This window comes from Nothobranchius furzeri, chromosome 5, assembly GCF_043380555.1.
Source record: "Nothobranchius furzeri strain GRZ-AD chromosome 5, NfurGRZ-RIMD1, whole genome shotgun sequence".
Classification (NCBI taxonomy): domain Eukaryota; kingdom Metazoa; phylum Chordata; class Actinopteri; order Cyprinodontiformes; family Nothobranchiidae; genus Nothobranchius; species Nothobranchius furzeri.
The window spans coordinates 14,227,395-14,250,633 of NC_091745.1; the positions used below are offsets into that span (position 1 = coordinate 14,227,395).

General features: G+C 45.0%; 1 protein-coding gene across 4 annotated transcripts in view; it reads right to left on the reverse strand.

Annotated features, from left to right (window-relative positions):
- The window catches only part of stard3 (StAR related lipid transfer domain containing 3), a 29,873-nt gene extending 8,212 nt beyond the window's left edge, over nt 1–21,661 (reverse strand). For 2 of the 4 annotated variants that reach the window (XM_054740272.2, XM_054740268.2), the window contains exons 1-10: nt 21,363–21,502; nt 13,729–13,967; nt 13,581–13,658; nt 13,378–13,455; nt 13,244–13,297; nt 12,928–13,045; nt 12,370–12,471; nt 12,233–12,288; nt 12,054–12,146; nt 509–571 (exon numbers count right to left, since the gene is read on the reverse strand). In XM_054740272.2, the coding sequence (XP_054596247.1) occupies nt 509–571; nt 12,054–12,146; nt 12,233–12,288; nt 12,370–12,471; nt 12,928–13,045; nt 13,244–13,297; nt 13,378–13,455; nt 13,581–13,658; nt 13,729–13,941 (855 nt within the window). In that variant the 5' untranslated portion in view covers nt 13,942–13,967; nt 21,363–21,502. Of the gene's footprint in view, nt 1–508; nt 572–12,053; nt 12,147–12,232; nt 12,289–12,369; nt 12,472–12,927; nt 13,046–13,243; nt 13,298–13,377; nt 13,456–13,580; nt 13,659–13,728; nt 13,968–21,362; nt 21,510–21,570 lie in introns of those variants that run through there. The other 2 variants (XM_054740269.2, XM_054740271.2) reach the window with 2 other exon arrangements.
- Between the last annotated feature and the right edge of the window lie 1,578 nt (nt 21,662–23,239).

Below are 23,239 nucleotides of genomic sequence, written 5' to 3' on the forward strand. Positions count from 1 at the left end.
CCACTCTCTGTCCTCTGTGTGTTCATGTTCAGATTTTAATCATGGAACTATTGGACAAAGAGGGCAAGCTGAGGTATCGATTGCACTAAGAGAACTTCCAAGAAGTTTCTTTTTTGTTTTTATCAGTAAATAAATGTATATTTCTGTACTTTGGGTGGAACAAGTATAAAGGCTAGCAATTGGTTTTTTTCAGTTTGCTGAAAACGTGCAAAAAGAAGAAAAGGACAAAGTTTACTTCTCTGTAGGCCTCATGGCGGCGCCTGGGAGTAAAAGCAAGAGCGTAATAATGGAGGTGAGGCAAAGAAAGAGTGAATTGACCAGATGTGATTATGCTTTCAAACATGAGGGTGCTAGCGGTACAATTATTAAGTTACTTTAAGAATGATAGGCTAATGGCTAGTCCAAGTGCAACACGACCAAAATGTGTTGTTTCCATTTTTAAACCCACCAACAAAAGTCTGTTTTTACAGTTGTGTTGATTGTTTTGCTGAACTCGAGTCTGCTGTACCTTAAGAATGAACGTCTTCCCGTGGTAAGGAATCTCCAGAGTGTAGACGGAGTCTCCCTTGTCCTGTTGCAACACAACATCGTTAAGTGTCAGGAAGCTTCTGTCACATTCGTTCATTTTGGTGAATTTGTAGTGTGTGTGCATGTGTGCAGCAGGGGAGGTTGTGGGAGTATGTTCGTATGTGCGTGTGCGTGCGTGTGTGTGTGTGTGTGTGTGTGTGTGTGTGTGTGTGTGTGTGTGTGTGTGTGTGTGTGTGTGTGTGTGTGTGTGTGTGTGTGTGTGTGTGTGTGTGTGTGTGTGTGTGTGTGTGTGTGTGTGTGTGTGTGTGTCCCCAGTGAGTCGTGGAGGATGGCTGCTTATACTGAGCCAGGATCCTCTGGAGGTTTCTTCCTGTTAAAAGGGAGTTTTCCTCTCCACTGTCGCTAAATGCTTGCTTAGTATGAGGATTGTTGTAAACCTGTGGGTTCCTTTTATAGGAAACTTTTTTTCTGACTGGCTTAGCGACCTGACCTGGATTGGAATGTTTACTATGTGAAGTGCTTTGAGACGACTCTTGTCGTGATTTGGCGCTATATAAATAAACTGAATTTAATTTTGTGAGAAAAAAACAAAACATGGATCAACAACTGAAGACAGAACTGATGAGAAAATCTCTATTTTGGATCTGAATGGTTCGAGCTCAACAAACAAATATGTCTGGTTATAATATGAAAGAAATTGTGCAGATAAGAATGTCGTGCAACTAGATCTGAGTTTCATTTGCAGTTAGAAGAGCAACTAAACTCTTTCCATCAGGGTTTATAAATAAATATGATGCATCGTCCAAATCCAAATCCTTTACATCTAATCTTTCTTTAGACGCTTTTGATTTGCTCCGTTCTAAACTGTAGCTAGAATAAGATAACATTTTGCATCAATCTGTGTTCTCTTCACTCGATCAAACACTGGTTTGAGATTCATAAAGATGCTTTGGGTGCCATTCACAAGACTGACGGGGTTAGACGTGCACCGACCAGGAAACACAGCAGCTTGGCTGGTATATACAAAATGAAACTGGGTCAGAGTGGAAACAGAGGAAAACTCAAGCCAGAACATTTCTGAAGAACTTGTGGTGGCAAAGTTCCAACATCAACTCTGTAACCATCTAAACTGTGACTTTAGCTCTACCTGTTGATGTTTAAACTGTGTGAGACGTGGGAGGAGATCTAAGGAAATGTTAAAGCTCTTATCAGTGGCTCACTGAGGTCGTCATGGTAACCACACTCATGCTTCTCACTCCCTAATTTATAATATAATAAAAGTCAGATGGAAACAAAGATTAATGGTACGCTTCAAATAAACAGCTGCAGAGTAAAAACTAAAATCACATTTGAAATATTTCTTCAACCATCAACAGCAAAAGTGACAAACAAAAACCAATAAACATTATAAAACATGAGTTGTTATTGTATAAATACTATAAAAGGCATCATGTAAAGTCCAATCATCTGTGGCCCATTTAAACTGAGACTATGGGGAGCCTAGGCCACGCCCATCTACTTCCAGATCAGTCCCTAACTGCCATTAGAAATGAATGGGAGTCTATGGAGGAGTCAAAGTTATTTCCTTTGTACCATGGATTTCACATATGTCTGAATTTTATTAACACATTTTGATGTCAAGAAAGTGATTCTTTTCCACAGGCGACAAAGTTATTTTAGGTTTTGTGTGAAAAGACGTAGCAGACTACAAATGCTCATCGTACCATATCGATGTCATTGAACCATACACGGAAAAGAGGAGAAAGTTACTTTAGCGACTAGCGAGCTTCAAATCCTTCTTCCAGGACATCAGAAGAAGAATTAAAGGTGGAGAAAACCCGACCATGTGGTAAATAGCAGCTACCAGAGATGGGAATTGTGGCACAAGACATCCTCCATGATGTGATTTTGTTCTGCTCAGCAACTGAACCAGGTTTCTTCACTGTGCTGATGGAAATCACCTGGCTCGGTTGCTGAGCTGAGGAAAAACGTGGCATGGAGATGGCTTGTTGATGCCACAACGCGATGTCTCATTTGTAGCCATTTTAAATCCCCAAATTCACAAGCTAACAAATCTTAAAGTATGTGACAGACATAGTTAAAACACACTTAAGCCCTTTTTACAAAACACACTGTGCAAATCATAATAACTGCCACAGTGTGTCTTACCAACACGCCGTGGCAGCATGCGATGTGTGAATTTTCCAGCGTTAGTTTTGCCTCGCTGGGTAGTAATATCGCCTTAATTGTCTGTCTAATAAATGGAGATTGTGCCTTGGCACAACAGAGGGAGGTGTCATAATCATGTGGGGAGTTACTGCCAACCTCTGGCTGGCAACTATATTGGAAATGAAAGAAAAAATGGCCGTAAGTTTAGCTTTTGTAAACAGAACCAGCTGAGATGATAAACGGAAGTGATGCAGCGCTCCTGGAGCTTCTCTCTGGTAGAGCTGGAGCTCAGATCACCAGAGACTGCACACGGACTGTGGGGGGCAGACACCTTTAGAAGCGGCTTGTTGAAAAAATGTAATGAGCACGGCTTCGCTTGCAATAAAAAAGCAAGTTATGTCCAAGATAAATGGAAGTCCACGCCAGTGCAGAGACCACCCCACTGCGTAATGTTTTGTAAAAAATGTCACCCTCGAGCAACATTACGTCCACGGTCTGACCACTTATCGTCGTCGTCTTCCTCCGCTTATCCGGGTCCGGGTCGCGGGGGCAGCATCCCAACTAGGGAGCTCCAGACCGTCCTCTCCCCGGCCACCTTCACCAGCTCCTCCGGCAGGACCCCAAGGTGTTCCCGGACCAGATTGGAGATGTAACCTCTCCAACGTGTCCTGGGTCGACCCGGGGGCCTCCTGCCGGCAGGACATGCCCGAAACACCTCCCCAGGGAGGCGTCCAGGAGGCATCCTGACCAGATGCCCAAACCACCTCAACTGACTCCTTTCGATCCGGAGGAGCAGCGGTTCTACTCCGAGTCCCTCCCGAATGTCCGAGCTCCTCACCCTATCTCTAAGGCTGAGCCCAGCCACCCTACGGAGGAAACTCATTTTGGCCGCTTGTATCCGCGGTCTCGTTCTTTCGGTCATTACCCAAAGCTCATGACCATAGGTGAGGATTGGGACGTAGATCGACCGGTAAATCGAGAGCCTGGCTTTCTGGCTCAGCTCCCTCTTCCCCACGACGGATCGGCTCAGCGTCCGCATCACTGCAGACGCCGAACCAATCTGCCTGTCGAGCTCCCGATCCCTCCTGCCCTCACTCGTGAACAAGTCCCCGAGATACTTAAACTCCTCCACTTGAGGCAGGACCTCTCTCCCGACCCGGAGTTGGCAAGCCACCCTTTCCCGGTCGAGAACCATGGTCTCAGATTTGACCACTTATAAATGACCTAAAGCTCCCTGATGCCACCACAGCGTTGCGGCAAGTTGATGGCATTGTTTTGTCAAAACGGCTATCATTTCTTTGCATTTCATTTGAAGTACAACACACGTGTGATTCAGAGCATATAAGGCAAGGCGACTTAGAAAATAGCTTTTATAGCTTAGGTCACTTATATTCATGTTTTCTAAGTTCTGGGAACCCATGAGCCGACCAGAAGGGGAGGAGATTTAGACTCCCTTTTGTTCTTACTGTGAAGTCTACCTGAGCTATCCACTTTATGGATTGGGGGGTTAAACCACCAAATAGTTCCCGAGCGCTGCCGTGTCTGCAGCTCACCAATCCCTAAGGCAGGGATTCCCAAAGTGTGGTGCGCGCACCCCCGGGGGTGCGCGAGCTGCCGCTAGAGGGTGCGCGAGGTGAAAAGTGTAATGGCTGCGGAGCTCAGAGAAGTCTGTCATATGTCACCATTAGCGTAGCCAGAAACTCATTTGTGGGTGGGCCTAAGAAAAAGTAAGTGGCCACAATAAATGGAATTGAAAACAATATTTTTGCGCGCGCGCGCGCGCGTGTGTGTGTGTGTGTCCTCCACATGTGCCCTAGCTTCATAATAATAATGCGCCGAGCTTCAGCACTCTGGCCTGCGCACGCCGATATGTTCCGTATTTGATCATTTTTAACGGTGTTGGAGGAATCTGAAGGTGGTGAGTCATTCTGGCAGATTGTAATTAACACCTGTCTCACGCAGGTGTTGTGACATTGTAAACCTCACACACAGAACATTGTGGATGTAACTAAATAAATCAAGAACCACGGCTCACGGGTGCACAAGTGAGCACATCTGCGCTGGGCAGAAGTAATTTTACAACATTGGTTTAAATAGCGCCAAATAACGAGACGCGGTGTCTTGAGCGGCTCATGGAGCTGTGCCGCACACACACACACACACACACACACACACACACACACACGCACACGCACACACGCACACACACACACACACAGATTCAATGAGTGCGCACGCTGTGTAAACTCCGCCCGGTGTGCCGTCAGACTGAAGGCAGAAATGAGCGCTGCCTCCTCTGTGATAAAAACTTTTAAGAGGTTTTATAACATTTTTCATTCCAGGTCAAATTAAGATATTAGCTTCTATTTTGGGATGACGTATTAAAGTCGGGTCCGCTCCAGCCAGTGACTCCGAACCGGACCACATCTCATGTATCTGCAGCATTTGTTATTCCAGTCCGCATGGCAGCGGATCTCAGATTCAGCCACACCATAAAACAGCAATAAGTCGGTCTGAGGCAAAATATCTTACCCATCTTTTCCCCTATAGACATTTGATTATGCACAAGTAGGTGACCAGTTCAGGTTTACGCAGAGCAGAAGGAAGGAGCGAGCTCTGGTTAAACGTTCCTACTTTAAGAAAACCTTTAAATAGCATTGTTTATGTGCTACCTGGACACTCTAAATATTTATTTAAAATTAAATAAAAGGAAATTGTAATGGTATCGAATGTTTATTAATTACTATTTAAAAAATGAAAGTGATGGGGAAAAAGGTTGATTATATTTTTTTTAACCCTGCCTGTTTAGCTTGACGTCTGATATATATATATATATATATATATATATATATATATATATATATATATATATATATATATATATATATATATAGCCATGCCCTGATGTGGGGGCTGGGGGGGAGCGTCAACATGGTCGGGACATAGAAGGGGGTGCACGGCTAAATAAGTTTGGGAACCACTGCCCTAAGGGGATGCGGAGAACACATTTCACCCCACATCCGTGTGTGTGTGTGTGTGTGTGTGTGACGACTAATCAGACTTTAATCTTTAATCCTATTCCTAGTCTCCAAGAGCCCTTGTGTGAAATATGCAACCGACTTCCAGTCCGGCATTTGTTTACATGGAGACCATAGATTGACGGTGTGATCTATTCATGCTAATCCACTTTTACGGGCTTTTTAAATATGTAAGCTATGTGTGAACACCAGCTGTCACCACTCAGATGAGACACTGTTACGATCCCTCTGCCTACTGCAACAGAGGAGTGGGCGATGATTTGAAATCTGGCCAAAGCTAACATACAGTAGCATTTTAGCAACTTTCTTAACTCTGTTGTGTTCAACAGTGAGGCAATAAACATTCTTAAAGCCCAGAGACTTATCGGTACCTACATAGCAATAAGGTTGGTCGTGTTTGGTTGAAAGACGTGGGACACGATCTTATTTACTTAAAAGCAGATGTAGAGCAGAGTCAGAGCCTTAAATCCCTGATCACCAAGCCCGGGTTTTGGTTTCTACATCAGGTGAAACACCAACAGCAGTCAGTATAGCTTAGTTCACTTATATTCATGTTTTCTAAGTTCTGGGAACCCATGAGCCGACCAGAAGGGGAGGAGATTTAGGCTCCCTTTTGTTCTTACTGTGAAGTCTACCTGAGCTATCCACTTTATGGATTGGGGGGTTAAACCACCAAATAGTTCCCGAGCGCTGCCGTGTCTGCAGCTCACCAATCCCTAAGGCAGGGATTCCCAAAGTGTACAGGTTTAATGATCACTGTCAACACTTTTGATGATGCAAAATGTTAAACATTGAGCTCTATTATAATCATTTGTCTTCTTGTTAAAAGCATAAATCAGGTAAGTTTGTTTACGGTCTAAAGTCTGTGTATATCTTTGAATTATTCTAATTTCAGGTTGAGAATGCAGTCAGACCGGCTAAGACTGGGTCTTCGTGCTCTGATGTTCAGCCAAAGTAGAATGCATGTTTTAGCTATTACTCTTCTAGCCACAAACTTTAATGTCTGTGTTTTAGTACAACCGCGAACAGCACAACATGTTCTTGAGTCATGCAGGTACATTTTTCAGGGGCAAATAGATTTTAAAATCCTCTTGAATTGTTCAAATAAACCGCTACAAGAAACAAAAGTTCACCATGCAAATAGCTACGAGCTACTTCCAGTATCGCACCGGATGTTGCTCGCAGTCGTTTCTACAAGAGCAGGCCCAGGAAAAAGGTGGATAGAGCTCCAAAGTGGGTGGAGCTTTCTCACCTGCGTCAATAAAATCCTATTGTCGTATAAGGGGACATTTCTCACAGCTTTTCATTTTGTTTGTTAAAGGCCCCGTGTGTGAAATCCATTGAAATCACGATGAAAAGATGCGACTCTTTAGCGCCGTGTAGTTCAGAGGAAGTATTGCAGCTACGGTGGCTCACTCATGAGTTTGACTGTATGATCAATTTCCAACCTGTGTAGCCTAACCCACACAAAGCTTAAAACAAGCTACTCAACCTCTTTAACAAGTATTTATAATTATGACTGTTTTATCAGCCTACCAGTTCTGAAGGAAGCAAGCTAGTTCTGTTCGTGAAGCTGTCACCATTCACACACGGAGGAGGGGTGACGTCAGCTGGGAGGTGAGGTGTTGTGAGAAATTGTGTTCCCTGAAATATTCTGTCCCCCCGTGTGGGGAGATCACACTTCTGGCTATTTTCGCAACATTTGTGATAAACGTTTACGGGAAAACGATGTAATGTAATGTAATAATGTTATGCTTGTGATTTTTTATCTGTATTTCCTCCTAAAAACAATAAAAAGATACAGTAAAAACTTTCTTGTTCACTCTTTTGCAGCAAGCTTATTTATCATTTATGAAAGTTATGTAAAAGGATGTAATCTCACTCAGTTTAACCATCTTTTATTTGAGGTAGTTTAGTCCTCGTAATGGACAATACGTTCTGTGGATTTGGAAATATTTGCTCTTGACTGCCTAAAGGAAATGGAATATTTCAGGGGAACATAATTTCCCACAACACCCGTTTCACATACCAGCTTATATGGATATGGAGCGACCACTGGCTGATCGTTAGCCACGGCTGGTGAAGGAGTGATCAAGATCAAGATCAAGAAGATCGAGTAAACAATGCTGACTTATCAACCAGCTACTTGTGGCTCACGGCTGGCGTGGTGGAGATCAGCGTCACAAGCTACTAGTTAGCCATGGCTAGAGCCGGGGAGACGCTGTGTACACCGTGTGTAAACTCCCACGGATTGATTACCAGCAAAAGGAGACCCAAGTCTAAAGGTAACATTTGAGAAGAAGCCCTCTGAGTTGAAGCGTCTCTGTAACACGTGGAGAACTACGTCGCCATTAGTAAAGTGTTATGGAGATAAGGTAAACAACGCTGATTTAGCCACTGGCTAACGGACGAGCGTGTTGGGCGAGACAGCAGGTTGCAGGAAGAGAGGACACTTGAGTAGAAGGACGTTGGAACGGACACGTTGGGACCGGGTCGGGAGTTCTGGTACTAGGAAAAGACGGATGAACAACTTGAGGTGAGTTTGGGAGTCAGATACTAATCGGAGGCTGGCATCCAGCTAATAGCGGGCGGGGGTCTGAACATATGCAGCTTCCTTGTGTTGGACATGATGACGAACTGAGAAATTTTATGTGTTTTTTTATTTGTTTTTTTATTCAAACAAGTACAGCAACGGTGTAGCTATTCTTTTCTATTTCTTAGTTGAATTAGCAGACTCCATGTGTCCAGGGTGCACTGCTGCCCTCTTCTGGTTCTTTCAGGTTACAGACATAGTCCAAACGGGTAACGTGGAGCTCGTATGCCCCAAGCCCCCACAGTGTGGCTCAAAAATTGAGGCCAACCCGGAAGTACCAAATATTGCAGTTCCACCCTCATCCGCTAGGGGCTCGTGTCAGAAGCGAGCAAATCCTCATTAACTCCAATGTTAAAAATACCAATTTCACAGCAGAAATAAACATGTTTACAGCCTGGTACCAAAACATGTTTTTGGTTTAAATGATCTAGTTTACACTCATGACAACTTTGATGGGGGTGAATTTTTTTCTCACTCTTCTGTTTAAGTGTATTAAAAGCCTAAAATTCTGTATAACAAGGCTGTGTTCCATCTTACTTTAAAAATGCAGTAGTGACTCCTCTCTTAAAGAAACCCAACCTTGACGCCAGCTCCACCAGTAACTTTAGGCCCATTTCTAAGCTACCTTTCATCAGCAAAGTACTTGAGAAGGTTGTTGAAACCCAACTCAGATCCTGGTTTTCTAAGTCAAAGATCTCTGACCCCTTCCAGTCTGGCTTTCTGAAGCAGCACTCAACTGAGACTGCTCTAGTAAGGGTGCATAATGACCTCCTGATGGCTGCTGATGCAGGGAAATGCTCTGTCATGGTCCTGCTCGACCTCAGTGCAGCTTTTGACACTGTAGACCACAACGTTCTACTAAACAGGTTAAATGACCTGGCTGGGATTTCAGGTTCTGCTCTAGACTGGCTCTCTTCCTATCTCACTAACAGAACATTTACAGTGAAGTCAGAAACCTTCTCTTCAGATACTGCCTCTCTAACATGCGGGGTCCCACAAGGTTCAGTTCTAGGGCCTCTACTATTTGCATTCTATATTCTTCCCCTAGCTGGCATCATTCAGTCTTTCCCAGACATCTCCTACCACATCTACGCTGATGATATTCAGCTCTATATGTCCTTTATGCCACACCAGTTGGACAGGCTGGCCAAACTTGTACTCTGCCTGACCCAGATCAGTAACTGGCTGTCCAGCAACTTTCTTGTCCTAAATGCTAACAAGACAGAGACCCTGATCGCTGCACCCCCGGAACTTCAGCCAAAAATCGAGCAAGAAATTGCCTCTTTTTGCCCATCAGCCAAGGCCAACATTAGAAACCTAGGAGTTATTTTTGATCCAGCTTTAAGTTTAGACTCGCACGTCAAAACCATCTCCCGCTCTTGTTTCTTTCAACTGAGAAACATTTCAAAAGTCCGTAAACTGGTTTCTACTGCAGATCTGGAAAAAATCATCCATGCCTTTGTGTCATCACGCTTAGACTACTGCAACGCTCTTTTTACTGGTCTCAGCAAAACCTCCCTCTCACTCCTTCAAGCCATCCAAAATGCAGCAGCCAGACTCCTAACCAAATCCAGCAGACGAGCTCACATCACCCCAGTTTTACAGTCCCTCCACTGGCTCCCGGTAGAATATAGAATACAGTTTAAAGTTTTAGTCCTGACCTATAGAGCTCTTAACAACCAGGCTCCAAGCTACCTATCTGAGCTTTTATCCCCACACACCACCTCACGGAACCCTAGATCCACATCTGAAAACCTCCTGGCTGTTCCTCGAACCAGACTGAAAACCAAAGGGGACAGGGCCTTTCAGACTATTGCACCCAGACTTTGGAACAGTCTACCTTCAAATCTCCGTCTCTCTAACACTGTAGAGGTCTGTAAAAACCATCTAAAAACTCACCTTTTCATCCAGGCGTTCCCTCCCTAAATGTTTCAAAAAGATGGCTTTGTTCAGGTTCACACATTCACTTTGTTTATGATTCATGATTTTATTTTCTACGTTTATCACTGCTATTGTTTTTCTGATGTTTTTATTGGTTAGAGGTATTTGCCCTGATCTTTATCATGTTGTACAGCGCTTTGTGATTTATATCTGTGAAAGGCGCAATATAAATAAACTTTTACTTACTTACTGTATAATTAAAGAGCATCAGACCCACGTGACCACAGAGCTAGCTCCATGGAAAGGCCTCAGTAGAGCCTCGGTCTGGCTTGGAAATTGTTCTGGGATTTTGAGTCTCTGTGTTTGTGCGTTCTTTTTTGGATATTTTTTGTACAATTGTTGGACAAAATGACTTGCCGTGGCATTAATTGCACTAATAGAGCGTCCAAGGAGTCTCCACTTCATTTTTTTCGGCAAGTAAAATTATATTTATGTATTTTAGGTCACTGCCGAGCTGAGCTTAGATTTTAACATGTACTGTTTAACCATGAAATTTAAATGCAATAGGGTAAAACCCAGTGCATTTAACATAATGCTGCACTTTAGAAAATGGGTTGAAATATAACATGTTGGTGGAGCTGGGTTCCGACTATCGGCTTGTGGAACTCTCGGGAGACCGATGTTTTCCACCCGGTTCTCCCCTCCCTGCAGCTCTGCGCATCTCTGTCTGATCGCGGCTCGTGACTGCTGCGCGGGCTGCCGGCTTGTGGAGCTCTGGGATGGAAACCTTTCTACTCGGTTCTCCCCAGCGGCAGCTTTGCGCATCTCAGATCGCAGTGGCGCTTGTCTTGTCTGCTGTGCGTCTGCCGGCTTGTGGAGGTCTCTGAGACCTCTGTGTTCCACCCGGTTTTACCCAGCGGTCAGCGTGGCGTATCTCTGACTCAGAAGCTCTGGTGTTGTGCACAGTTTACTCCGGTTGTAGCTAGGTTGCTACCTCCGTTAGCTTAGCTCCCACCTCCGCATTAGCTTTGGGTTAGCTTCAGGTTAGCTTGTAGCTAGTTCGACCGGGTGTCGTCAGTTGATCCCAGCCTTACAGCCCCACCCTCAGCTCCACCTCTCTTCCCTTTTGTGGAATTGTCTGGGCTTGACGGAACCTGTGACACGGTCAAAATGGCGGTGGTGGCCACCTCCCATTTTTCTTCAAAAATGTGTTATTGGAGCCTATGGAAACCCATTGTCCAATATTTATATGTCGATGGTATGTCCCTAAACAGCTACTGTATTTTAAGATGGTGGATGACCATGGAGCCTCGACCACAGTTTATGTATTTGAAAATGTAAAATTTCAAGTTGAGAGGAATATTTAGAATTGATGTTGGTGAGAAATATTAGTGAAAAAGGAAAAGTTTGTGAACTGGAAACACAGGATTAGATAGTTAACAGGTAAAAATATCACACACTGTGCCTTTAACAAAGTTGCCCAATATTGTACTGCAGTGATAACTGTTATGGCTCTGCCCACAAGGGGGCAGTATTAGACAGGTCTATTTAAGAGTAGAGGAGAGTGTCGACGGGCAGATGAAAGACAGCTGGTAAAGAGGAGAAATAAAGACCTTTTGCAAAGAACATGAAACGTCTCGATTAATTCAAGAAACATTACATGTACAACTCCCTGCTGCCAACAGTCACAGAAACCTATTCCTACCTGAACTAAGTGTTTTCTGGATAACTTCCATGATTTTGTAAGGCTATGCGAGATAAAAAGGAACAAGAATTGCAACAATCACAAACAGGTCATCATTAAGCATGCTTCTATTTTTCTGCATTAATATAAAAGCACTAACATTGTTTTTCTCAAACTTCCAGTTGTCCTCCTGGGTGAGGATCTGCTCGACCACAGACATGGCCTCCCGACCCTGCCTGACATACTCCTTCTCCTGCACAAAGAGGAAGAGGGAAACGTGAGGAGATGAAGAGCAGGGAATCATCAGGTGAAGGCAAATATATCAAAAAGGGTAGATACCTGAGCAGTGATAGCTTTACGACCAAGACCCTCCTCATCCAGATCCTCTTCTGAACCTACAGCCAAAGGATATGGGTAAAATCTCAGAAATGCATAAACACACATGCTAAACTAAGCTCAGGGGTTCAGATACTCACCTGCTAGAGATTCAGGTGGAGAGTAGAACTGTCCATCTGAAACGGGGCGGGGGTAGATCATAGGAGCGCGCTCACAGGCTGCATTCACTGCCGCCAGGTAAGCTGAAGTCAGAAGAAATATGTTAGGAGTCAGTATTGTGATGAGTCATGCCAACACTGGTGTTTAAAGGGGAACTAGGCAGTTTTGGCTTGCTTTTAGCACCCCCTAGTGTCCGTTTGTAGAACAGAAAGCAACACCTATCTACTCGCTGTGCGTTTGTCTTTGTAACACCTTAATCTAGCAGCTGAAACGTCTCCCCAGCCTTCATTAGTGTCTACAGGTGTTGGTAATCACTAAATTAAACTAATCAGCTGTGTTCATGATCTAAAACATGTAGGAAAAGTCTCAACAGGGCGGCCCGCCAGTCTGAAGTTGCAAGTGGGATATTCTGGCCACAGGGGTCAATAGGGGCTGTGGGGCCTTTCATTAACCCTGTAAAGGGTCGTTTTAGCACATACTGGCTTAAGGAAAATTATTCAAAACTGTTTTAAAGTTGCAAAGTATCCTTTTAATGTCACCTCTGTCATCCTCGGCTTCCTGAGTGAGAACCTTAAAGTCCAGGAACCAGGTTTCGACCCAGGCCACCACGAACGAGGTGATGGGTAAAACGTAGCCAAAGGCATTTTTGGACAGAAGCTATACAGACGAAAAACACACAAAAGAGGACTTTTACTACAACACCCATGCTTATGTACTCCTTTAAAAATGAGTGCAGAAGGTTTAAAACTTGAAGTTAAAGTTGAATGTTGAGAACATCAGTCTGCTGTTAAAAACAGAGGCTGTGGCCATACGCCATCAACCATGGAAGTGTCAGACTAGCAGCAGGACACTCACGTCTGATATGATGACCTTCACAACCAGGAAGACTGTGGTGACAAGAGTGGAAAACTGCAACAAAGATCCAAGTTCTTTTTCACTGACAGAAAAGACGTGCAGTTTGTTTTACTGCTGCGACTGAGCCAACTTACCGCAATAACCCACCAGTGCTTCAGGCGAAACGCCGCATAACCAACTTGTAGGCAAAGGAAACGAAACACAGCGAGGAGCTGAAAGGACGAGGAAGCAAAAACTTCACGAGGTAAAGCTTGCAAATGTCTCCCCTTTTTGTTAACAAATGTAGGTAAAAGGCTGAACTGTGCGCTTATTAGACTCAGAATGAACAAGAACTTACAACTATGTCAAAGAAGGAGGACCTGAAGTTATATTTGACCACCTGGTCCACTAAGTTTCCCCAGATTGTGCCGGAGATCTGCAGAGCAGAACAAAGTCAACATGATTCATCAAACCGATCACCACCACGCCTCTAAACGCTCACTCACATTCATCTCTATGATCCACAGGAGGGTGATGAAGAGGAGGTCAAAGGTCACAAAGAGACAGAAGGTTCGACGAACGTCAGAGATGGCTTTGCGCTTGGCAGGTGGAACCAGCAGGTAGGGAGAGGGGAGGGACAGCGACGTGGAGTAGGAGGCGTTCAAGGAGGCGATGGCAGGGAGGCTCCCCCCGAGCTCCGCGTAGTTTTCACCGTGCATTCCTGCTGTGAGATTGGACGCTCCGCCTGAAAACCAGACGCGTTATCAGTCCACCCCACCTCATGCCCAAACAGGTCCCACGCTCAGTCAACATCAGAGTAGGGATGGGTACTTTTGACATTTGAATCAATTCGGTACTAATTCCCGGTACTTAGGAATGGATACTGGTACTTAACGGTACCAATTTTCGATACTTTTGAGTGTTTATTATTTTAATTCTCTTTTATAATTAAATATATATTTTTCTCAATATATAACAATATTTGATAAATATCACGATAAATAACATACAACTGTTTGTATTTTAACATCATCCTTGTAGTTTTATAAGCTGATAATTAAACTGAAGCAAACATCTTTACTGTGAACTAAATTTACTGTGTATCTTCTTTCCTTTTACCGTCTTTTTTCATTTGATTTTTCCTACTGGGAAGTTAGAATTTCCGAGGAGAAAGCGAACGCACCATTAGCTGATAACAACGGTGGCAATGGAAGCTAACATATCAAGCTAACGTTATCTTTAACAGTTTATTTAGCTGCTGGAGCAGATTAAAACGATGATGCCTCACACTTAGATCGTTGTCACTGGTTTCATCTTCACCTAATCACCCGTCGCATTTAGTAAAGTGAAGCCAAACTTTAGAGCGCGTTCATGTTCTTCTAGTCGGAAATTCAGAGTTCCGAGGAGAAAGCGAACGCACCATTAGCGAAACGGAAGCTAACATATCAAGCTAACATTATCTTAAACATTTTATTTACCTACCGGAGCAGATTAAGATGAGGATGTCTCACTTAGATCGTTGTCGCTGGTTTCATCATCACCCAGTTACCCATCACATTTAGTGAAGTGGACCCAAGCTTAAGCGTGCGTTCTTTCTACCATGCTGCTCTGTTTACAACTGGCTCGCAGCGAGCGACGACATAACGCTCTTGCGCATGCGCAGCCGTCTTGGCAAATTCTCGTTATGAAGGACCGGTAACGAAACGAGGCACCGTTTGAAATGACGTGAATCGGTGCTCAGTCGGTACTATGGAATTCAGTCGGTACCTTAAAAAGTACCGAATTCAGTACCCATCCCTACATCAGAGTACTTCTACAAAGACAATAAATCCTCACAAGCTTCCTCTTTATTCTGGGAGCTTTTAAGGGAACGAGATGTCCTTTAAAAGATTTGACAGAAATAAATGTAGAGCTCACAAACTGCAGGGTGGAGGAGCAGAAGCAGTTAAATGGATCTGCTTCTTCTCACTATGTCAAATTAAAAAACCCTAGGAGCTTTCATAATGTTCAAAATAAAACACATTTTCTATGAAAGCTTTAGTTTTTAATCATCGTATATGAGGTGCTGATTTTAAACTAATACCTTAAAAATACTAGTTATAATTCTATCAAAACATTTTGCTTTTAAATCAAGACAAGACGGAAGTTCTCATCTTTGGACCAGAAATCCAGAAAAGGAAATTGCTTAGCCAATCGCCTGACCTGAATGGCATTACATTAATCTCCGAGAACAAAGTAAGGAACCTTGGTGTTATCTTTGACCAGGACATGTCATTCAAATCCCAAGTTAACAGGTTTGTAGGATTTCCTTTTTCCACCTCTGGAATATTGCTAAGATTAGAAGCATCCTTTCCAGGAGTGATGCTGATAAACTAGTTCATGCATTTATTACATCAAGACTGGATTACTGTAATTAATTACTCTCAGGAAGTCCACAGAATGTAGTTAAAAGTCTTCAGCTTGTCCAAAATGCTGCAGCTAGAGTTCTGATGAGAATTAAAAAGAGAGATCATATCTCTCCTGTCTTAGCTTCCCTACATTGGCTACCTGTTAAATTCAGAATATATTTTAAGATCCCTCTTCTCACATATAAAGCTCTTAATAATCAAGCTCCATCATACATCAGTGATCTGATTGTTCCATACGTTCCTAACCAAGCACTTCGCTCTCAGACTGCAGGTTTACTGGTGGTTCCCAGAATATCTAAAATTAGGATGGGAGGCAGATCTTTTAGTTATCAAGCTCCTTTCTTGTGGAACCAGCTCCCAGCTTTAGTCCATGAGGCAGACACTTTGTCTACTTTTAAGAATAGGCTTAAAACATTTTAATTTGATAGGGCTTATGGTTAAAATCTGATGTTAGCCTAAATCTGGACAAATGGGGGAGTAGAGGGAGGTGGAGTGTACAGTCGGTAAAGATGGCTCTCCCTTGCCCTGCCTCCAACATGCCTCCATCTAAATAGGATAGATTATCCAGAGTTTTCTCTGTAGTTATGCTGCTATAGGCTTAGACTGCTGGAGGACACACTGACCACTTTCCACACTCGACTACTTTCTTCTACAATCTGCTCTTTAACTGTATTATTTCCTGCTATTTCAGCTGTTTAGTTTCTTTTTTTTTTCTCTCTAAGTGTTTTTCTCCCCAGAAGAAGCTACAACGATGTTCTGCTGAGCTGTGGTGGCCTCATGGAGGGGGCCATCAGCTAGCACACTGCTGCTAACCACTTAAACATTCTTCCTCTCCTGAGAACACTTTACTTTCCTTGACATTCAATGTGCTACTGCTAGTTTACCCGTTTAATTATCGATCCACTAGTATAAATACAATAAAGTTTATCTCTCACCAAATAGAATATTTACTAAGAAATCACAACGTAACCATAGAGACATTACTTGGTATATATGGTGTGTGTGTGTGTGTGTGTGTGTGTGTGTGTGTGTGTGTGTGTGTGTGTGTGTGTGTGTGTGTGTGTGTGTGTGTGTGTGTGTGTGTGTGTGTGTGTGTGTGTGTGTGTGTGTGTGTGTGTGTGTGCGCTCTGTCTTCTCCATCCCCAGTGAGTCGTGGAGGATGGCTGATTATGAACCAGGATCCTCTGGAGGTTTCTTCCTGTTAAAAGGGAGTTTTCCTCTCAACTGTCGCTGCATGCTTGCTTAGTATGAGGATTGCTGTAAATTGCAATTTGCTGGGTTCCTTATGTAGGAAACATTTTTTCTGATTGGCTTAATGAACTGACCTGGATTGGAATGCTTATTGTGTGAAGTGCCTTGAGATTACTCTTGTTGTGATTCGGCGCTTTATACATAAACTTGAATTGAATTAATTGACCACATTTCGCTTTAAATACTAATATTAAATATCTGGAACAAAATCTAGTTAAAAGTAGCAGTGTTGAAATTCAAATGAAAATTTTAAACTAAATATTTAGCCAATGTACTACAACGTCTACTATTTCTGCTTTAAAGCAGCCTGTGTGTGCGTGTCGGCTAAAGATTTAGGTTAAAGCTTTATCTTTATATTTAGATTACTAAAACTTGAAAGTTTAAATATTTAGATTTAACTTTATAAAATCAATCCTCCTTGAACCGTCACCTTATCGTGGTGGAGGAGTTTGAGTGCCCTAATGATCCTAGGAGCTATGTTGTCTGGGGCACTTAGTGCCCCTGGTAGGGTCTCCCATGACAAATTGGTCTTAGGTGAAGGGTGAGACAAAGAACGGTTCGAAGGATCTTTCATGGCGGTTAAAATGAAGAGTCGGAGTACCCGGCCCGGAGGGTTACCGGGGTCCCACCCTGGAGCCAGGCCTGGGGTTGGGGCCCGTGAGCGAGCGCCTGGTGGCCGGGCTTTCGCCCATGGGGCCCGGCCGGGCCCAGCCCGAACCGGATACATGGGCTCGTCCAACTGTGGACCCACCACCCGCAGGAGGAACATGAAGGGTCCGGTGCAATGCGAATCGGGTGGCAGACCAAGGCGGGAGCCTTGGCGGTCCAATCCCCGGACAAGAAAACTAGTTTTTGGGACATGGAACGTCACCTCGCTGGCGGGGAAGGAGCCGGAGCTTGTGGCAGAGGTTGAGCGGTACCGGCTAGATATAGTCGGACTCACCTCGACACATTGCATTGGCTCTGGAACCCGAGACCTGGAGAGGGGTTGGACACTCTACTTTGCTGGAGTTGCTCCGGGTGAGAGGCGGAGGGCTGGGGTTGGCTTTTTGTTAGCTCCGAGACTCTCTGCCTGTGTGTTGGGGTTTACCCCGGGGGACAAGAGGGTAGCTTCCTTGCGCCTTCGGGTCGGGGAACGGGTCCTGACTGTTGTTTGTGCTTATGGGCCAAATATCAGTTCAGAGTACCCACCCTTTTTGGAGTCCCTGGGACGAGTGCTAGATAGTGCTCCATCAGGGGACTCCATTGTCCTGCTGGGGGACTTCAATGCTCACGTGGGCAATGACAGCTTGACCTGGAGGGGTGTGATTGGGAGGAACGGCCCACCTAATCTGAACTCGAGCGGTGTTTTGTTATTGGACTTCTGTGCAAGCCGCAGTTTGGCCATAACGAACACCATGTTCGAACATAAGGATGCCCACCGGTACACTTGGTACCAGGGCAGCCTAGGTCACAGGTCGATGATAGATTTTGTAGTCGTATCATCTGACCTGCGGCCGTATGTTTTGGACACCCGAGTGAAGAGAGGGGCGGAGCTGTCAACTGATCACCACCTGGTGGTGAGTTGGATCAGATGGCAAGGGAACATGCCGCGTAGACCTGGCAGACCCAAACGCATAGTGAGGGTCTGCTGGGAACGCCTGGCAGAAGAACCTGTCAAGACGGTCTTCAACTCCCACCTCCGGCAGAGCTTTGACCACGTCCCGAGAGCAGTGGGGGACATTGAGTCCGAGTGGGCCTTGTTCCACTCTGCGATTGTCGAGGCGGCTGTTGCTAGCTGTGGTCGTAAGGTGGCCGGTGCCAGTCGTGGTGGCAACCCCCGTACCCGCTGGTGGACACCAGAGGTTCGGGGAGCCGTCAGGCTGAAGAAGGAGGCCTACAGGGCGTGGCTGGTCTGTGGGTCTCCGGAGGCAGCAGACAGGTACCGGATAGCCAAGCGGGGTGCAGCAGTGGCAGTTGCCGAGGCAAAATCTCGGGCGTGGGAGGAGTTTGGTGAGGCCATGGAGAAAGACTATCGATCGGCTCCAAAGAGGTTCTGGCAAACTGTCCGGCGCCTCAGGAGAGGAAGGCAGCAACTCGCTCACACTGTTTACAGTGGGGATGGGGAGCTGCTGACGTCAACTGAGGCTATAGTCGGACGGTGGAAGGAATACTTTGAGGAGCTCCTCAATCCCACCAATGCGCATTCCGAGGAGGAACCAGAGCTGGGAGGCCTGGGGATGGACTGTCCGATCTCGGGGGCAGAAGTTGCTGAGGTAGTCAAACAACTACACAGCGGCGGAGCCCCGGGGGCGGATGAGGTTCGTCCTGGGTATCTCAAGGCTATGGATGTTGTAGGGCTGTCATGGTTGACACGTCTCTACAACATTGCGTGGTCATCGGGGGCAGTTCCTAGGGAGTGGCAGACCGGGGTGGTGGTCCCCATCTTTAAGAAGGGTGACCTGAGGGTGTGTTCCAACTATAGGGGGATCACACTCCTCAGCCTCCCTGGAAAGGTCTACGCCAAGGTACTGGAGAGGAGGGTCCGATCGATAGTTGAATCTCAGATAGAGGAGGAGCAATGTGGTTTTCGTCCTGGCCGTGGAACTGTGGACCAGCTCTATACCCTTGCAAGGGTGATGGAGGGGGCATGGGAGTTTGCCCAACCAATCCACATGTGTTTTGTGGATTTGGAGAAGGCTTATGACCGTGTCCCCAGGGGCACCCTGTGGGGGACGCTCCAGGAGTATGGGGTGGGTGGCTTTCTGTTAAGGGCCATTCAGTCCCTTTACCAGAGGAGCGTGAGTTTGGTCCGCATAGCCGGTAGTAAGTCGGACCTGTTCCCAGTGAGGGTTGGACTCCGCCAGGGCTGCCCTTTGTCACCGGTTCTGTTCATCACTTTTATGGACAGAATTTCTAGACGCAGCCGTGGTGTGGAGTGTGTCGAGTTTGGTGGCAGGAGAATCTCGTCTCTGCTTTTTGCGGATGATGTGGTCCTCCTAGCTTCATCCAGCTCTGACCTTCAGCTCTTGCTGGGTAGGTTCGCGGCCGAATGTGAAGCGGCTGGGATGAGGATCAGCACCTCCAAATCTGAGACCATGGTTCTCGACCGGAAAAGGGTGGCTTGCCACCTCCGGGTCGGGGGAGAGGTCCTACCTCAAGTGGAGGAGTTTAAGTATCTCGGGGTCTTGTTCACGAGTGAGGGTAGGAGGGATCGGGAGATCGACAGGCGGATTGGTTCGGCGTCTGCAGTGATGCGGACGCTGAGCCGATCTGTCGTGGGGAAGAGGGAGCTGAGCCAGAAAGCCAGGCTCTCGATTTACCGGTCGATCTACGTCCCAATCCTCACCTATGGTCATGAGCTTTGGGTAATGACCGAAAGAACGAGATCGCGGATACAAGCGGCCGAAATGAGTTTCCTCCGTAGGGTGGCCGGGCTCAGCCTTAGAGATAGGGTGAGGAGCTCGGACATTCGGGAGGGACTCGGAGTAGAACCGCTGCTCCTCCGGATCGAAAGGAGCCAGTTGAGGTGGTTTGGGCATCTGGTCAGGATGCCTCCTGGACGCCTCCCCGGGGAGGTGTTTCGGGCATGTCCTGCCGGCAGAAGGCCCCCGGGTCGACCCAGGACACGTTGGAGAGGTTACATCTCCAATCTGGTCCGGGAACGCCTTGGGGTCCTGCCGGAGGAGCTGGTGGACAAGGCCGGGGAGAGGACGGCCTGGAGCTCCCTAGTTGGGATGCTGCCCCCGCGACCCGGACCCGGATAAGCGGAGGAAGACGACGAAAATCAATAAAAATCAAAATGTGTTGTCACCATTGAGGTCTAAATTTATATTTAAACATTTACATATAAATTTGTTATTTCCTAAACACGTTTTGGGAAGTTTGGTTTAAAAAAGCAGTGATTCTTATTGTTGGGAGGAGATACGGGATACAACATTTTAGTATAACTGTGCTTCATATTCGTATTGTATACAATAACACCAAGAATATTAACAAAACCGTTCAGATGACAACACGTGCTGCAGTGGCTACATGTAAAACTTTGTGTGACACATTCAGGAAACGTGTTGTTGTTCTGGATCATGAAAATGTTCTGGTTACACAGACATCTGGGTTTGATCGAGCAGAACAGCAACAGCATTTTTGTTTAGAATCACGAAGATACTGTTTTAAGAGATCCAGACAAGCCTGGTTTGGTTTCACTTTCGACTAGACCTGCTTGACGGTGACTCGCTGAGTCTGGGAAATGCCCTCAGACTTGTTCGCTTCCGTGTGAAATTACAATATGTTGACGATGAGAAATTCTGATTTATTTGGTCCCATGACTCACGGCTGGCCACTTCTGCTAAAAACAAACACACCGCAAGAAACGGTATCTGTTAGCAAGTTCCCAATCATATAAAAACGTACAACTGTTCTTCGGAATAGCTGGTTAAACTCATATGACTTTCTCAGCACGTACAGATCAAATTGTAACAAACAAACTGATAAACACTCACCCTACTAACCCTTTTAGCTTCACGCTGGCTAGCAACCTTCTTTAAGTTCAGTCCGAGTCGCTAGCCGCTAAAGCACGATTAAAGGTAAATGAAAAACTTTATACCTCAAGTGGAAAATATCAAAGCTTACGCCATGAAAGCTAGATTAGCGTTATAATTAAATCTTCTTCAAATGTCTTCATAACGCTAATTTAGTGTTTAAACTCACTTGATTCAGCGCAACATCATCAACTAGCAGGACTTCCGGGATATCGAAGATAAAATATTTTGTCAAGATGTTTCGCTACAATACTTTGAGGAAGTCGTGACAAGATTAGCCCTCGTATTTCTATTTCAGGTTTATTTTGAAGGTTTAACCGGATATTCAAAGACACATTAACTCAAACGCACTGACTGAAACGTCATACAAAAAAAACTCTTAAGAATAAATTTTGGGTTAAAAAATAACACAAGCGAACATCATGGGGTCAGAATTAAATTTAGACAACTAGTCAAGATAAAAGAGTGTCTGGGTCTTTCTTCTAGGCCTTCTCCTGGTTGGACGTGCCCGGAAAACCTCACCAGCGAGGTGGGAGGCATCCTAGACACCCGAGCCACCTCACCTGGTTCCTCTCGATGTGGAGGAGCAGCGGGTCTACTCCGATACCCTCCCGGATTACTGAGCTACTCACCCACTCTCTAAGGAAGAGCCTAGACATCCTGCGTAGAAAGCTCATTTTGGCTGCTTGTATCCGTGACCTTGTTCTCTCTGCCACTGCCCAGAGCTCGTGACCATAGGTGAGGGTAGGAATGTATATCGACCCGTAAATCCTTCTGGCTCAGCTCTCTCTTCACCACGACACCACGCCCGCATCACTGCAGACGCATTATTATTTTTCAGCAAAATTATTTTCTCTAATTTTAAACATATTTTTAACAATTTCTTTGAAGTCTTTTTCATATTTTAATTTTTTTGTGAAGCGCCTCAAGATTTTTATCTTGAGAGGCGCTATATAAAAGATTGTTTTCTTTCTTTCTTTCTACCTAGAAAAGGCATTCTACCCCTTTATGACTCAAGACCATGGTCTCGGATTTAGAGGAGCTGATAATCTTGATGATCCAATGAAATCCCTGTAAATCTATGGAGTGTAAATACGTTATTAAAAGCGCTGTTTAGGAAGGTTAACAATATTGTGAAGAAATTTAAACTGGCACCCTTCATGTGGACTAAAAAATGTACTTAAATTAATTTACTCATGCACAAACAACACACATGAACCCAGCCGAAGGAAGAAAAGAAATTTATTTTGATATCATAGAATTATTCGTTTAAAACCAATCACAAAACATTAAGAAATATGAGAACAGAAACTAAGAGAAACAAAGACAACATAAGTAACTTCCAACAAGTCTTTTTGTGTGATTTCCCTCTGATCCAGGAGCAGAAAATGTTCAATAGAGATGGATGGAGAGAGGGGGGGGGGGGGGGGGCAGTAATGGTCTCAACACACAGCCTACTGCTCATCCAGGCAGGTTACAGGTAGAAAACAAATCAGAAATTTATGTACAAATATCAGCCCAGATGAAGCAAACAGCAAATGCATTCACTCTGCGGCACAACTGGAAATGTTTGCACATCAGGTTTGGCATCTCACTGGAAACAAATCATTATAAGTTACAGTGACTTTAATTATAGCTGAGTCACTCGAGTAATAAAACAGTGCACGATGTTTGTGTTTGGAGACGATTTTGCTCCAGAATCCAGTTTGTTTTCAGGCTCTTTGTGTCACACGTGGACCCGTGAGTCTTTTGTGGAAAAATAGTTATTCCAGCAGGTCCATAATAAACTCATCATAGGGGAACTATCAAAAGTAGACGACATAAAAGAGTAAATGGGG